This window comes from Rhizophagus irregularis, chromosome 26 (assembly GCF_026210795.1).
Source record: "Rhizophagus irregularis chromosome 26, complete sequence".
NCBI lineage: Eukaryota > Fungi > Glomeromycota > Glomeromycetes > Glomerales > Glomeraceae > Rhizophagus > Rhizophagus irregularis.
Genome location: NC_089454.1, coordinates 1755360 through 1771851, shown reverse-complemented (window position 1 = coordinate 1771851; position 16492 = coordinate 1755360). Strand labels below are relative to the sequence as shown.

At 30.3% G+C, this 16492-nt stretch overlaps 4 protein-coding genes across 4 annotated transcripts; 1 reads left to right on the top strand and 3 right to left on the bottom strand.

The window, feature by feature from the left end:
• Window positions 1-1503: 1503 nt before the first annotated feature.
• On the bottom strand, window positions 1504-2605 carry OCT59_017583 (uncharacterized protein). The gene is made up of 3 exons (XM_025311896.2): window positions 2444-2605; window positions 2234-2362; window positions 1504-2144 (listed from the first exon to the last, which is right to left on the bottom strand). The coding sequence occupies exons 1-3, from the start codon at window positions 2588-2590 to the stop codon at window positions 1656-1658; spliced, it is 765 nt and encodes a 254-aa protein (XP_025167310.1). The 5' UTR covers window positions 2591-2605; the 3' UTR covers window positions 1504-1655.
• A 1348-nt stretch (window positions 2606-3953) lies between these two features.
• OCT59_017582 (uncharacterized protein) lies at window positions 3954-6880 on the bottom strand (the record flags this gene model as incomplete). Its single annotated transcript, XM_025322034.2, has 11 exons — window positions 3954-4435; window positions 4518-4969; window positions 5040-5076; window positions 5162-5210; window positions 5276-5524; window positions 5634-5706; window positions 5786-5914; window positions 5997-6373; window positions 6451-6558; window positions 6630-6790; window positions 6864-6880. 11 exons carry the CDS (start codon window positions 6878-6880, stop codon window positions 4294-4296), a joined length of 1794 nt encoding a protein of 597 aa, XP_025167308.1. The 3' UTR covers window positions 3954-4293.
• Window positions 6881-7004: 124 nt separating this feature from the next.
• Window positions 7005-8926, top strand: OCT59_017581 (uncharacterized protein). Its single transcript, XM_025322033.2, has 5 exons — window positions 7005-7199; window positions 7269-7292; window positions 7369-7583; window positions 7656-8688; window positions 8762-8926. The coding sequence occupies exons 1-5, from the start codon at window positions 7053-7055 to the stop codon at window positions 8771-8773; spliced, it is 1431 nt and encodes a 476-aa protein (XP_025167307.1). The 5' UTR covers window positions 7005-7052; the 3' UTR covers window positions 8774-8926.
• Window positions 8927-11008: 2082 nt separating this feature from the next.
• Window positions 11009-14077, bottom strand: OCT59_017580 (uncharacterized protein). The gene is made up of 12 exons (XM_025322032.2): window positions 13592-14077; window positions 13407-13497; window positions 13238-13323; window positions 12895-13154; window positions 12748-12808; window positions 12439-12667; window positions 12283-12348; window positions 12026-12209; window positions 11834-11942; window positions 11671-11749; window positions 11422-11580; window positions 11009-11354 (listed from the first exon to the last, which is right to left on the bottom strand). Exons 1-12 carry the CDS (start codon window positions 13891-13893, stop codon window positions 11160-11162), a joined length of 1821 nt encoding a protein of 606 aa, XP_025167306.1. The 5' UTR covers window positions 13894-14077; the 3' UTR covers window positions 11009-11159.
• Between the last annotated feature and the right edge of the window lie 2415 nt (window positions 14078-16492).

Below are 16492 nucleotides of genomic sequence, written 5' to 3'. Positions count from 1 at the left end.
GACAAATATTTAATGAAATAGTAATAAGAAACATTCAACCTGATAATTTTACTTATTGCTGTCTTATGGATGGATTTGTTTCTAATAATGACTTCCGATCTGCCATCACTCTTCTGAATGATATGCAAAATAGAAATCTAAAACTTGATGCTCACGTATATACAGTTCTTATCAAAGCATATATGAAAATTGGAAATTTTTCAAAGGCAAAATCTCTTTATGAGACCATGATCAAGGATAAAGTAGATCCTACTTTCGTCACATATGCCGTTTTAATTGATGGCCATGCTAGAATTGGAGAATTGGATTTTTCTAGAAAACTTTTAACAGAGCTTATTTCTCATGGAACTATGAATCAAATAGCTTATAATAAAATATTAAGTCCTGATATATTTACTCCTTTGATGGACGCTTATGCAAAACAAGGACTGACTGAACCTGCACGGGCAATATTTGAAGAAATGACAACAGTAGGAGCTAAGCATAATTTATATGTATATACTATACTTATGGATGCATATTATCGTGGTCATAATTATGAAGCTGTGTGGCAGATGTGGAAATTGACGAAAAAATTTTTCGTGACTCCTTTATCAAAATCAAAAATATACGAACAATTATTAGATTTACAACAAAATCAACAAAATGAACATAAAGAAAATTCTTCTACCATGACATTAGCGGAGTCAAAATGGTCCTCTTCATTATTGATATCATTTAGTTTATTATATAGTTTGAGACCAATTACACAATCACCACCAAATCAAGCATTATCAATAATGATAAACGCATTAACAGCAGCAAAAAAATTTAAACTTATTGAACTAGAATGGAATAAGCTAAATAACGAAGATTTTGAATTTGATTGTCTAAATTATAATGACTATATACAAAGTTTAATAATATCAGAAAAAATTAGATTAGCCTGTAAATTATTGAATGAACATTTAGTTAAAGGTTGGGAAAAGGGTTTAGCTCTTTCAAATATTTATGAAGAAAAATTTTCTACACAAAGTGTAAAATATAGACAAGAATTATTGAAAAATTCTGCAAAATTTTATCCTCAGAAAAAAACTTTATTCTTATTGGCCAATTATATAAATCAAGGGAAAGATAATAAAAAGATTACTCAATATTTAAAAGAACTTAAAGAAGAATTTCCCGAAGTTTTTTATATTACTCGGGAATTTGCTAAATCCTGTAAATTAAAAAAGCTCAAATGTTATCAAGATAGAAGTCATAGCGGATAGTGAATAACAAACTTCTTTCAAATTTTTTATCACGAATATCTAATTCGAGATTCAACACAATTCAGATCAAAGAAAGTTGATGTTTCTTAAAATATAATGGATCAGAATTGTAGAAGGTCGACCGCGATAATCATCAGTACGTATCATTTTAAGGTCACGTTAAGTCGAATTTTGTTTCAAATAAATTATTTAATTGCAAAAATTTTATTTTAAAACAAAAAATTTCAAATAAATTGATCTCTGATAAGATATTAAAATACTTAAATATTTGATTTTGATTTTGTTTGTTTGTTTTTTTATTACAATATTTGCACTTATATTATTTATGTATAAAAAATTGCTAATTTATCATACTATATTTCACATAATTTACAGATACTAAAGATACTAATCTACAAGTAATTTCTAACTTCCCCCTCTAACTTCAAAGTTCAAACTGCTTGTCCACAAACTTGAACAAATTTCAACGTTTGACCATTGACTTCTATCAACGTTTGCCTTAACTTCACCAGTTTCTGCCCAATTTATCGGTTCACTATTACCACCTCTTATTGCCCAAAGTACACTACCAACAAATCCTCTGATCATTTCAACAACTTCTTCGCCATTTATTCCACCTTCAACATGTACATTTGCTTCAAGATGACGAATAATATGAATCTTTCCTTCATCACTTTCACAAAACAAAACTCTTCTTTCGTCAATAACTTTTGAACTAAATAATTTTGAATTACGAAGAAGACCAAGAATTTGTTGTTTCTCTTGTTCACTTGATACCGGACAAATGAGATGAATAACATATATTTTAGATAATTGATGTAGGAAAGGAACTATATTTTCAATAAATGCATGATTTGGTGAATCAGGATCAGACGATGGATTCCATAACAAAGTCTATATTTTATTTAAAAAAAAGGAAGAAATAAATAAATGAATCGTTAACTTGAATATAAAATTCAAATCCAACATAGATAGTCACTTACATTCTTCATTGAAATAGAGATAGTTTTCTTTTTTGGTGGTAACAATGCATTTCTAAATAACCTAGAAGCAAGGTTCCTTTGATCTCTTTCTGTACGTGTCACTCGACGTGTCTCAGGACGTGTTGGAGCCTATGTAAATTGTTTCTTAAATTGAATTCTTTATGCAAAAAAAAAACTTGCAAGAATATCACAGCCGGTAGTATTCTCTACCTCATCGTCTTGGTCTCTTCCACGTCGCGGTTGTGGATATATTCTTCTAAATACAAATACCGCTAGAAAACCAACAGCTGCTGCTGCCAAAACCGCATAAGTAATAGCGGAGGATGTTGGTCTTTGTGAAACTGTTTTTGGCGGCATTTTGAAAACGCGACTTAAAGAGAAAGAAATTGGAAAACCGCTAAGATGAATATAATCTGTAGCCCCCACAGAAATCTGTAATATCACGTGACAAATTTACTGCATGGTCACATTCGTATTTTTTAAAACTATTTCTTGAGACTCGGATTATTCCCATCCGACTTTTTTCGTTTTTTCTTTTGGATCAACTCTATCACACATTACTATATATTACTAAAAGTATCAAAGTTTCTTTTTTATATCTATTTTTTTTTCTTCATAATGGATTTCCAAAATAGACCAGGTAAAAAAGACAAACATTTTTTTTATTCTTAACGTTTAAATATGAGCAATCTAACCAGATTCTTGAAACATTGTAGGTTCGAAAGTTGGTAGCGGTGGTGTAGCCGGTTACTCAGAAACCAATGTGGATAGACGTGAACGTCTTCGCAAACTTGCTTTAGAAACCATCGATTTAAATAAGGATCCATATTTTATGAAAAATCATCTTGGATCATATGAATGTAAATTATGTTTAACACTACATACAAATGAAGGAAGTTATTTAGCGCATACTCAAGGAAAAAAGCATCAAACAAATCTTGCACGTAGAGCAGCAAGAGAAGCGAAAGAAAATAATAACATTCAACCGGCGCTACAAGCACAAACTAAAGTTCAAATTAAAAAGAATTTAGTTAAAATTGGTAGACCGGGATATAAAGTAACAAAAGTTCGTGATCCAATTACAAGACAACTTGGCTTATTTTTTCAAATTCAATATCCAGAAATTGGTTTGGATGTTATACCAAGACATCGGTTTATGTCTGCTTATGAGCAAAGAATTGAACCTCCAAATAAAGCTCATCAATATTTATTATTTGCTGCTGAACCTTATGAAACTATTGCTTTTAAAGTACAAAGTAAAGAAGTTGATAAGGGTGAAGGAAAATTTTTTACTCATTGGGATCCGGATTCAAAACAATTTTCTTTGCAGTTCTTTTTCAAAAATGATAGACCTGGAATGTATTCTGAGGGAATTCCACCCGGAATAGAAAGAGCTCCTATGGTTAATCCATTAAATCCCTATAATGCACCAGCAATGCGTGGGCCAACTTTTGTACATAATTAAATGGTAATTTAGATTAGATAAATTATCTAAATTGTTTGCATAATAAAATTTTTATGGCAGTTAGTACGTTTATGAAATTTTAAGTCATGTGATTTACATAATAGTGACAATAGATGAGATGAGATAAGATATGTGACTATTTATAAACCCTTTTTTTTTTTTTTTTTTTTTTTTAAGGGAATTTCGTTTTCAAAGGATAAAAATGCTGAAATTTAGCCAATTTTGAGTTTTTTAAAATAATAAAAACAATGATATAAAATTAACAAGGAATTCCTTTTGAGGATATTAGTTTATTAAAATTAAATTGGCAATGATGATTTAGTAAAAGGTTTGATTTTTCTTAAAGAAAAATATGATTACAAACTTTAAGACCTTACCTTTTCCCTGAATTTAATATCCTGATCCGGGTTTTTATATAATCAGGAATGTGGGGGTCTGAGCCAATTTTACATTATTTATCTTTATTAATGGTGTTATTAATGTTTGTGTGTCCTTAAAATTACTTATAATTAAAAACGTCAAATATAGACAGCATGAATATATATTTTATTATTGATTGGTTTTTTATTTTTTAATAAAAATCTAAATGATCATCTTAACTCCTTTCAATCATGGGATCGTAAGGTGTAAATGCTTCTCTAAATTTATTTGCATCCAATCGTTCTTGTTCTTCATCTAATTTGCATGCTCTCCAATCAGTGCGTTCACTACATCCCAGCAAATTTGCAAGAACTTTCCTACAAAATATTTTCATTGAAAAAAAATAAATATATTAATATATTAAAAATTTTTAACACACAAGTTTTGATTTTTACATACCTTCCAAATTGAACGTCAAATTTTTCATCAGGATTAATTTCATGAACCAATGATGTACCCTCGGGTAAATCAACTTTAAAATAATGTGAAGGTAGCGATGTTGATGTTGGATGTAATTCGAATCCAGAATCTGAAGCTTCTTTTACAAAAGCTTCTCTTATCATATTTGAATTAAATCGAATGGGTACAGGAACAACCTGTAGATGATAGTGTTGTTGTGTCCCACCAGCTCTAGATACTTCATATATAACCATATCTGCATCATATTTACGAAATAAAGTTTTCAATGAACTTTTATATTTCTCAAGTTCATTCATCATATTAACTTGATCTTCAATTGGAACGTCTCGAAAAGTTGGATGGTGTTGAATTGTTACTAATAATACATGACCACCTCCAGGAACTTGCGAAATATTTTTATCTTGGCTATCAGTCAAGGGACCTTTAGCTAACTTTAAAAAATGTTAAAATAATATTAAGAAAATAGATATTCTTTTACAAGGTAAACTATTTTATACCTACCGACAAATAAATTTCATCACCAAGAGAAACAATTAAACTTTTAAATAATAATGATAAATTACTTAGCAAATTAGTACTAATAAATCATTACAAACATGGTTAATTAAAAGAAAAATACATACTGTTTGACTGTTTTCGGATTTGACAAACAGAACCAACATGGAGGAGTAGCTAAGTGAAAAAAAAAATTATTAATATAGATACAAAGCAAAAAAAAAAAATATTATTATAAATACCTGTTTTGTTATGATTTTTCTTACTCTTGTAAGGGTTAGGACAATCTTTGACCAAATGGCCATTTTCACCACAAAGATTACACGTGTATTCAGGACAATTTATGATATAGTGAACGCCCGCTTGTTTACATTTATTACAGACATAATTTTTGGGCGGTTTTCTAGCACCGAATTTTTTATTCGGATCTTTCAATTCAGGACATTCTCTAATGTGATGCCCAGGATTATTACATTTATTGCATATATACTCTAAATTCAGAAAGAAGAAAGAATGCAAAGTTATTATAAATAAGAATCTAATATAGAAAATTTAGAAAAAAAAAATTCATTTTATTATTTTTTTTCTTTCTTTTTTTACCGTGATTATTTCGTTTACCACGTTTAGTAGATGGTTCTGATGTATCACCTGTATTCCAAAAATAATTATTTCCCTAAAGGAGAAATTTTATAATTAAAAAAAAAGAAAAGAAAAAAATATATATAAATGAAATAAACGTAAATTAATCTTACAGCAGACGAATCATCTCCAAATCCTCTCTTTCTTTTAATAAAAGGACATTCGGTCAACCTATCTGGGGGACTTGCGAATGCCGACGGAGATAAATGTACAAATGGAACAAGATTGAAGCCATAGTACCACTTTTATAAGATTTGCTGTTAATAAAGGTGTTTTTTAAAAAGAAAGATAATCATACATAACATTTTCCTGTTTATAACTAACCTTTGACTTTGAAGAATTACCCACTTCTGCTAAACCAATAAACCAAGTTGGATGTCCAAATTGCATTTGAGAATCATCATCATTATTTATTAAATGTGGAGAAGGAGAATTCTGATAAGGTTCTCTTTGATAGAAGATCTTTTCTGAAGAAGCAAAATGATACCTTGGCTTCACAGCTAAAGCTGCGTTTGCAACATGCTCTGATCCTTTGACATTCGTAGGTAGATTCTGTGTAGAAAGGTTAGTCACAGATTCTGGCCATTCATGTGTGAGAAGAATATCCACCGTATTAGGAAGATCGGTTATCGGTGAATCCAATATACCACTAACGAACGCGATTTTCACACCATGTATTGTGTTAATGCTACCTTTTTGACCTTTATTAAGGAGAGACTCGTAAATACAAAGATAATAGTAAATAACTCAAGATTACGCGTATATACTGGTATCTTACCAAGGTAAAACAGATTCGGGCAAAATTCACCATTATTACTTGCAATGCGCTCTTTTACGATATCAGGTAATTCACGTTCACCATACATGAAATAGGACGTGATTGGCACTATTAATTGAAACGAATCATGAATTTAAAAATTCAAAAAATGAAATTTTACTTTAAAACTGAATGCGTACCTTTGATTTCACCAGAAATTAAAGATTCTATCTCCGTGTTATCTTCTCCGAAAAAATCACCAACACATAATAATAAATCGAAAGGTCCGAATTTATTGTTGATCTTATTAACTCCTGCAAAAAGTTCGGCGAGTTTCCCATTTGCTGAACCAACAGTTAAACTACAAGAAAAAAAATATATAAAAATTAGATCAAAAAGAAACAATAATTCTATCGATTGTTTCTTTTACTTACACTTTGATTGTGGTCATGATAGAACAAATCTATAATTTGGGATATGGCGTAGAATAAGACTACTTGTAGTAGTCAGTTACACAATAAATGTGATGTAATTTTTCATATAAAAATATCACCCGATCTTTAATCCGTCACAGTTTTCTACATTAATAATCAAATAATAATAATAATTACAAACTAACAAAAATGGGGATTCCTTTCAGTTGCCTTGGAGTTGGTGCTGCGTCTTGGATAGCTTCTACTGTTGCTTCTTGTTTTTCTGCAGCAGCCTGTACTTTAGCTTTTAAATCATGTAATTGCAATAACTCTATTGCTACAAGGGTCGGGTTTGCGGTAAGAATAAACAATGTTTCAGTTATGTTGTATATCTTGATTGAGCTAACTTTCAACCTACTTTCATAGATAATATTTCTTTTGAATTCCATGGTAAGAATTATCGAGTCTTTTTTCTTTAATTTTTCCTTCGTGCTTCTAATTTCAACATGTACATATACATACATAGTTCTCATGGATAATGTTATCCGACTGGGCAATTAGACAACTAGAGAAAGTGACTTACGATTACCTACACCTGAAATGTAAAGACGATGGATCTTGTTATGGAGTGCTTGCAGTACATCGTATTTGCTTTGCGCTTTCATTGTTCCATTTCTTTTTGGGACTTTTAGTAATTGGAGTCAATGATACCCATGATAAGCGAGCATCCATTCAAAATGGGTAATTAACAAAAAATTGTTGTATTTTCGAATTTATTTTTTTATATATTACTAATTTTTTATGATTTTATAGATGGTGGGGACCGAAAATTTTATTATGGATAACATTTGTAATAATTTCCTTCTTTATTCCTAATGGATTTTTCATGTTCTGGGGAAATTATATTGCATTATTTGGGGCAACAATATTTATATTAGTTGGATTGGTATTATTAGTAGATTTTGCGCATACATGGAGCGAGAAATGTTTAGAAAAATATGAATATGAGGAGGATAATCGATGGAAATATATCCTTATAGGATCAACAATTGCAATGCTGATCGGAACAATTGCACTAACAGGAATTATGTATGGATACTTTGCTGGATCTGGATGTAAACTTAATCAATTCCTTATTACATTTAATCTTATATTATGTTTGATTGTAACTGCTATAAGTATTTCACCGAAAGTACAAGATGCGAATCCAAGATCAGGATTACCACAAGCTTCAATGGTTATAATTTATTGTACTTATGTTATATTGAGCGCAGTTGCAAATGAACCTGATGATAATATGTGTAATCCATTAACAAGAAGTAGAGGAACAAGAACAACCACCCTTGTTATTGGGGCTTTATTTACCTTTTTAGCTATATCTTATTCAACATCAAGAGCCGCTACACAAGGGAGAGCATTAATTACGAAATCTGATTACCATCCATTAAATACAGCTTCGGCTGTGCCTTTAGTGACAAGCCAACCTGAAGGTTTTCCAAGCAATATGAGATCTGATGCATTAACAGCCGCTGTTGAAAGTGGTGCTATGCCTGCTTCAGCTTTAGATGATGATGACGACGATGATTATGATGTTAAAGATGATGAAAAAAATGGGGTTGCTTATAATTATGCATTCTTTCACTTAATTTTTGCTATAGCTTCTATGTATGTTGCTATGCTGCTTACTAATTGGAATAATGTTACTACTATTAATTCTGATGAAAAATTAGTTGTTATCGGGCAAACTTATATTGCTGTTTGGGTAAAAGTTATTTCTAGCTGGATTTGCATATTATTATATTCTTGGACTCTTATTGGCCCAGTTCTTTTACCTGATAGATTTGTAGTAAGTTTGTGATATATATTTTTTAAAAATATGTTATAATTTAGAAATTAATTTAAATTTTTTTTTTTTATAGGATTATTTTTAAGTTCACATCATATTAATTATAAGGGAAACGTATATCAAATTTATTATTCATTAATCATTCTATTTTGATGTTTAATTTGTATTTAAGTATTTAATATTATACATAAACAATAAAGAAATATATTAATATCAATATTTTCATATGATATAACTGAAATATGACAATATATATATATTATAAGAAATAACAAAATTTTTATTTTCAAATATAAATGAGTAAGCAAAGAGTATGCCGCCCCATGTGACACCGTACTCAAGTGATAAATAAAATGGGCGGCCTACATTAAAACCTATCATTACTAACAAAACCAAGTTTAATTTAGGCAATAATAAGTTCTGTAAGGGTCAGCCTAAGCTGACTCTTTTTCCTTTTTTGTGAGACATCGTAAGAGCACCATTTATAAATTCTTTAGATCCGCTTAGTTTTTTATGGATATATCCACAGAATCCACAAGTTTTGCTTGTTTAATCTTCTGTGCAAATTACACCATGGATATTCACGTGCCTTATGGATCAAATGCTATCGAAAGCGAAAATGTGACCATGTACACATGGCTCGAAGCAGTCTTGGATCCAATTCGTCGTTGCCCACGTCGGATCATTTCTTGAGTGCGGAATTCAGGTAGTAATATAATATGATAATTCTCACAAAGCCATTTAACCAGCTTATAATGACAATCATTCACAAGACAACGGATTTTCTTAAAATTATCATAATGCGTGCTAGCCTACACGTCTCCAATGTTTTCCAATAGAGATGGGTAACTTACCAAACTTTCAGTAACTAATCTTCATGCAACAAATGCAACAACAAACGTAGATATTTGGTTAATTGTACAGTTCACCCTCGCTATAGTGAATTTTTATATAGTGAATAATTTGCTATAGTAAAGAAAAGCTCAGGTACGGATTTTTAATAATTCTTAATACAGTTCACCTTCGCTATAGTGAATCCCTTACTATAGTGAATCTTAACCTTCAGCCCATGAGCTTCACTATAGCGAGGGTGAACTGTACATATATAAATAATATAATTTTATCTCCAGTATAAAAATAGGAACGTACTAAATATCTTTTATTATTAGAAGCAAGTGAATTTAACAATTCGCAAACGATCGTTCCTTTATCGAATCTTTTTCTATAAATGTAGGTTTAATTCCCAGTAATTTACTGTAGAATTACAATGACATTCAAAATATGATAGTTACTTGCTGCAGAAACGCTTTGCGAAGTAAATTGGAATAATTTTTCTCTAGGTCAAAATACTGATATACTTGTTCTTTCTCGTAATACTACAAGATTTTTTCTCCTTGTTTGCTATTAATTGCTCATTTGTATTTTTTATATTTAAAATTACCTCTTCATAAGCGGTCTAGCCATTGGTTCGCATATCCATTCAGTCTACCTATTATTTTCTATCATCACATTATACTATACTTCATCTTTGATTTTACCACATCATCACCACGCACTCCTTCATTACATCGTATATTATATTATTTTAAATCATTCCTACTTAAAACATGGTCATATATAAATCACATTTTCTTATACTTTCCATTGTATTAATTGTTTGTATATTTAGATAAGATTTTCGGAAGAAATGACATAACGCTTCTGTAGGAAGAATTTTAGAATAAAAACAATTATGTGAATATGTATGAAAGAAATAAACTATCACATGACTGTGATCGCGAACTTGCTTGAAGAGTTAACAACTAAAACAATATTCTAACTTATCTTGGGGTTAACAACTTCGCTAATTTAGGATCATAATAGAGCTGATTCCCATAATGGCATAATCCCTTAACGCTTGAAAGAGGCGCTCTGATTCTATGACTTGCGTCTCCGATACATTAGTCTGATTGACATGTCTCTGATTCTTGATCTTGAATTTTTAGTTTTAACGTATTCCTAATTATGCACTGCGCCTAAGTTGTGATTGATTTGTAAATCATTTCGGTTCTTCACACACACCCGCAAATACAGAAAGAACGAGAGAAAGGGAGTAGGAGTGGTGTGGGTGGGGAAGATAAAGGACAAGGGAAAGGAAAGAGAGGGTGAAGGGACCACTCTCCTCAAAAATATAATTAGTATTTCTCAACAACTTTTATGTATGCTTCGCAATCGTGCTGCCGTGAACTTGGAAACTATCACTTTCAGAAATTATGATAAATTTCTTAACATCTCTAATCATCTCACGAAACCACTCAATAAGTTATTCTGTCATAGTTTATTATTTTTTTTTTTTAAAAAAAAAATTTATTAATAAAAGGTCCTTTGCAAAATATACAAAGCGTAAAACCATTTGTTTAATAAATATATTGCACTAATCAAATTAAATCAAATTACTAAATGTTTTTTTTTAACTAGCACAAATTATCTAATTAAATTTTAACCCCTTTAGCAAGATATTTCTTATATTCTTCAATAGTACCTTTCCATGTGGTTACTTTTTTATCTTTACATAACCATATATCGTTTGCTACCTGAGAAATTAATCGGAAATCGTGGGATACTAGCACTACGCCACCCGAATATTCTTTTATAGCTTTTGCAAGTCCGTCAATACTTTCCATGTCCTAAAGATGGATAATTTCGTTAAATTCAAAGTTTTTCAATGAAAGAAAGTACAAAAGAAATAATTACCAAATGATTTGTAGGTTCGTCCATAAGAACAATGTCTGGTTTCGATAATACCAGTTCGGCGAAAACTAATCGAGATTTTAATCCATCACTCAAAGTCTTGATGGCATTCGTTTGGTGAATGCCTGTAAGACCATATCGTCCGATTTGACTTCGCCAAAACTATTTTAATTCCAAAAAAATTAAAAATAAAAATGTTATACATGAGATAATGATCAAATAGCATCTGTATTTATATTTGCATAAACTCACATCAATATCTCCATTCAGATGAGCAAAATTTTTTCTCATATAATTAATTGGACTCAAATCCATATCAAGTTGATCAGCGCTAAAAAGTAATCAAATCAAAATGTTAGAAAATTAATGTATGAGGAACTAAATTTTGAAAAGTTTGAAAAGTTTATATACAGACCTATGCTGGCTGTATTTGGCCAATTTCAAATTAGTATGGCGAGCGATTCTACCTTTCACAGGTTGAATCTCGCCCATCATCAATTTTAACAAAGTACTTTTCCCCACGCCTAATTAAATTTTAAAAATAATAATGTAAGTATAAATATTTTTATTATTTTACAATAAAATTCAAACCAATCAAGATAATCACCATTAGGTCCCACAAGAGCTACACGAGAATCCAAATCCACCGCTAGATCAAGATCTTTATATAACAAATCTACAGTTTTACTGCTTCCGCTATAAGAGAAAGATACTTGATCGAATTGTAATACCGGTGGAGGAAGTTTTTCAACATTTTCAAATTTGAATTTGAATGTGATGGGTGGTTCGACCTATAATAACGTCATATTAAACCGTTAGAGAAATTCAAAATCATGATATAAACATAAATAAATATACACGTACTTTTTCAATTAAACCGGCAGCTTCCATCTTGTCAATGATTTTTTGTTTACTTTTGGCTTGCTTGACCTATTAGAGGTTAAATTTATACGAATTAGAATAATATTAATAATAAAATTATTCGTCAATTTCTGTAAAAAATATTCGTTATTCACTTACAAGATTAGCGTATGTACCAGCCGAAGCAATGAATTTTTTAATGTGTGCAATTTCTTCCTGTTGTTTATGATATGCCTTCATTTGGTTTACTTCCATTTCTGCTTTAGTCTTTACGAAAGAAGAGTATCCACCTCCGTAATAATTTAATTTTTTCTTTTCCGTTAAATGCATAGTTTCATTGCATACACCATCAAGAAAATCTTGAGAATGACTGACCAAAAGTAAAATACTAAAATAAAAAAAAAATTAATGATATTAACATTCAAAATATAAACTTTAATAATTTCTACTATTTTTGATCTAACTTACCGATTATAATTCTTTAAATACTCTTCGAGCCAAACACAAGCTTCCAAATCCAAATGATTTGCTAAAAAAAAAAATCATTATTAATAAAAAAAGATTGAAAACATTTTAAATAAAAAAAAAAGATTATATAAATTTTCTTAAGCTTACTTGGTTCATCTAACAACAATAAAGTAGGTTTAATGAATAAAGCTTTTGCGAGCGCTACTCGCATTCTCCAACCACCAGACATATCTCTAGTTTTTTTGGCCATCATTTCTTGAGAGAAACCTAATCCATGAAGGAGAGTGCTAGCACGAGATTTAAATGTCGACTCATCGAGAGCATTAATACGATCATACAAATCTTCTAATCTTAGGTCTTCCGCGCCTTCTGCCTCTGCCAGTATATCCTCAACTTCTTTTTCAAGACTAAAAATTAAATACAAATTGAAGAAACCTTAATAAATTCTAAACCAATATTGCATACATTATAAAAGATCTTTGATAATTACCGAGTAATTTCACTCTTTGCTGCCAATATGACATAGTCGATAGCATTAAGATCACAAGGTTCCGCTTCCTGATTTAATAAATATATCTATAAAATGCAATGAAATGTTGATTAATCTTCAGTCGAATTAAAAGTAATAAATGAAAGCAAAAATATTAATTTATACATACATCAATGTGCTCCGGAATTGGAGCTTCTCTCGCGGCCAAAGACGCCAAGAAAGTGCTCTTTCCTGAACCATTTGCACCTATTAGACCATATCTAAATTTAAAAAGACCGGTCAAATTACTTTACTAAGTATTCAACAACTCGAAAAGAATGTCAAAAAAAAAAACGAGTAGATCAAATAACGTACCGTCTACCGAAATTAAGTTCAATTGTTGCATTATCGACCAACACACGCCCATAAAAAGATAAACTATATTGCTCAATCTTAATATCTCTTGATCTGGGCTGTGAAGCCAATACACCAGTAGCAGTTCTTTCGCCAGAGATCTTTAATGTTTCCAAAGACAAGCCGTTAGCAGCGGCTGCAGTACTATTCTCAATAGTTTCTTTATTAGTAGATGAGCCGTTTACATCGGGTGTTTCTTCTGGCTTCTTTGAATTTTTGGCGGCTTTTTTGGCCAAACGTTTTTGTTTTGAGACTGATGACATTTTTTTTTGTTTGTGGGTTTAAGTAATTAAAAGGAAACTCTTTTGACCAATGAATGTGTTAAGAGTTTAAAGTAGTCACCAAGTCTACTAATCAAGATGTGATCGAGCGGAACGAATAGATCTGAAGATGTCGACTAGTTTTCTTACCCGAGAAAACTTATTTCAAATTCTCGAATGTTGAGATGGATCGAGAATTCGGATTAAAAAATAATTTATATACTATTATGGATCGGGGCATCGGTAGGACCCTTGCGTGTGGCATATAAAATTACTTAATTTGGTAACAATTTAGTTGCTGCGGTATCGTTTTCGGAGGTTTTGCAATAATTATTTACCTAAAAAAGACCGCATTACATCATAATTGTTATAATTTCAAGTGGATAGAAGTAGGATCTAATTGAAAAATCAAAAGTAGTAAAGGCAACGTCGAGGCTTAGTTGCGTTTTTTTTATTTTGTATTACTGCAAAAAAGATTAGCTTTTCAAATTTAACAAATGCTATATAACTGCGTAGTAACATTTTTTGTGGCCAAGTATTTGAAAGTATTAGGTATACTATTAATAGCGCCGCAGTTATTGTCTAATTGGCGTAGTAACATTTTTTGTGGCCAAGTATTTGAAAGTATTAGGTATACTATTGCTCTGAATTAATATTTTTATACGTTTTATGTGGAAGGCACATATGATGACTGCGAAAAATTTTACGGAATATGTGGAGAAAAATTGTTTTTGAATCAGCGCATAGGTAAGTATTAAATAGTATTGAACTTTCATTTTATTGTTTAGAGCTAGAGATATTCTCATTAAATGTTCGTTACTCGGATATCTATTATTGTATTCATTTTACAAAACAAATTATTTCTCTGATTCGTTAATACAGAAACATTTGTACGAATATTTTAGAATTCTCATTCTTGAGGGAAAATTCTTAACCCATTCAAAGAATAACGACTACTAAACTGGACCATCCGAGACACTAAAGAAGGATATTCATTCAGTGAAACGGAGGGGGCACACAAGGCAATCAAACCTAAAAATTTAATATTACGAAAATGAAAAAAAAATGCTATAATGATATTGATACTTATTCTTCTCCACAACTTCATAATTCTTGGATATATTTTATAAAAATCACTATAAAAATCACAAACATCATGATTACTTTCACATTCATTTAAAAGAAAGTAATAACTAAAGGGATAGCCGGGGATTTATTATTACAATATTCGGCAAAAAAATCAGTTACTCGTATAGTGTCTGAATTTCGGCGTAATTTTACCATTTTAACCTCGTTATTATTTTAAGTGACAGGTAAAATTTCTCCACGTTCTTCATAGTTCCTTAGCTTTAAATCGGAAAGGAGCCTAGCCGCTCTCATAATTCAAAGAGTCAGCATTGCCACGTATATGTTGTGATCATTCAAGCGAGTTATAATTAGAAAATCATTGTTTCGCTATTCCGGTAAACGCCTGATTACAATTGTAGACTAGTTTAAGCTTATAAGTGATTTTAAGGTGACTATTAATAATTTGATATCAATAAAATATACTTCAAATTTTTCCATAACATATTTCCTACTTGCAAACTTAATTTTTTTTTCGAACTTTTTCGAACTTTTTAAAAACAATGAGAAACTTAAAATGAATTATTAAGTCTCTAATAGACAAATAGAAAATTCAGAACGGACAAGTAAATATTGACAAAACCCATAAACGATACTTTCTGTATATGTTAACCAAGTTATTTCTCTCTTTTTTAGTACCTTGGATCTCCCAGTATTTCTTACAAAATGAAAATTTCGCTGATCTGAGGCAAAACAACTGAATGATTATGATCCGCCATGAATTTAATGATAAATTGTCGTAACGACATTCTATTATCATAAGATGCGGTGGGTAACTTTAAACTTCCTGAGCACTTTGTTCTTGTTCAGAAATAGTTTAGTAGTTGCAAACTGTCAATATCGTACTTCACCTTAAAGAATGCACAATTGCAGATCTTTGTCTTTCGGTTTATAGAATAAAGCTGAACTAATCGACGTAGAGCCATTCGATTTATCCTGGAGATACATAATAATAGATACTTATTTACCCAAAATAATTGGCATAACAACGTTTTTCATTTATCTGTGTAACCTCTGGTTGTACTTCATAAGTAACATTACTATATACCAATAGGAAACTTTAAAAAAATTACTTTTTCTTTTAAATAAAAATTATAAGCAAAAACTGTAGTTATAAATAGTTGAGCTGAAATTTTAACTCCTGAATTTAATAAAATGATTTATTAATTACATAATTTGAATGGATAAAATTTTTTCACATAATTTATATTACGTAAAAAAAATTAATTTTATCAGATAAAAAATTATCGAAAGGGTAGATGGAAATAATAATCATATGAACAATGCAATAGAATCATCTTATTTTGCGAAGGATGACAATCATTACTGTATTATTAAAGGATATATTAATAGATCTCTTTTGATCCAAAAAATTTCGATAAAGTATGACTGATTACTTAAGAAAGTAATTTAATAAAAAAAATAGTAATTTCATAGAGATTACGATCAGTTTAGTCTCTATATTTAGTATCGACTA

Coding starts and splice junctions, on each gene's coding strand:
- OCT59_017581 (XM_025322033.2), top strand. CDS start 7,053: ATGGGGATTCCTTTCAGTTGCCTTGGAGTTGGTGCTGCGTCTTGGATA. Junction 7,200..7,268: donor CTACAAGGGTCGGGTTTGCG/GTAAGAATAAAC, acceptor CTACTTTCATAG/ATAATATTTCTTTTGAATTC. Junction 7,293..7,368: donor TATTTCTTTTGAATTCCATG/GTAAGAATTATC, acceptor ATACATACATAG/TTCTCATGGATAATGTTATC.
- OCT59_017583 (XM_025311896.2), bottom strand. CDS start 2,590: ATGCCGCCAAAAACAGTTTCACAAAGACCAACATCCTCCGCTATTACT. Junction 2,363..2,443: donor GAAGAGACCAAGACGATGAG/GTAGAGAATACT, acceptor CAATTTACATAG/GCTCCAACACGTCCTGAGAC. Junction 2,145..2,233: donor TCTCTATTTCAATGAAGAAT/GTAAGTGACTAT, acceptor AATAAAATATAG/ACTTTGTTATGGAATCCATC.
- OCT59_017580 (XM_025322032.2), bottom strand. CDS start 13,893: ATGTCATCAGTCTCAAAACAAAAACGTTTGGCCAAAAAAGCCGCCAAA. Junction 12,668..12,747: donor TATTTAAAGAATTATAATCG/GTAAGTTAGATC, acceptor TTTTTATTTTAG/TATTTTACTTTTGGTCAGTC. Junction 12,210..12,282: donor CTGCCGGTTTAATTGAAAAA/GTACGTGTATAT, acceptor ACGTTATTATAG/GTCGAACCACCCATCACATT.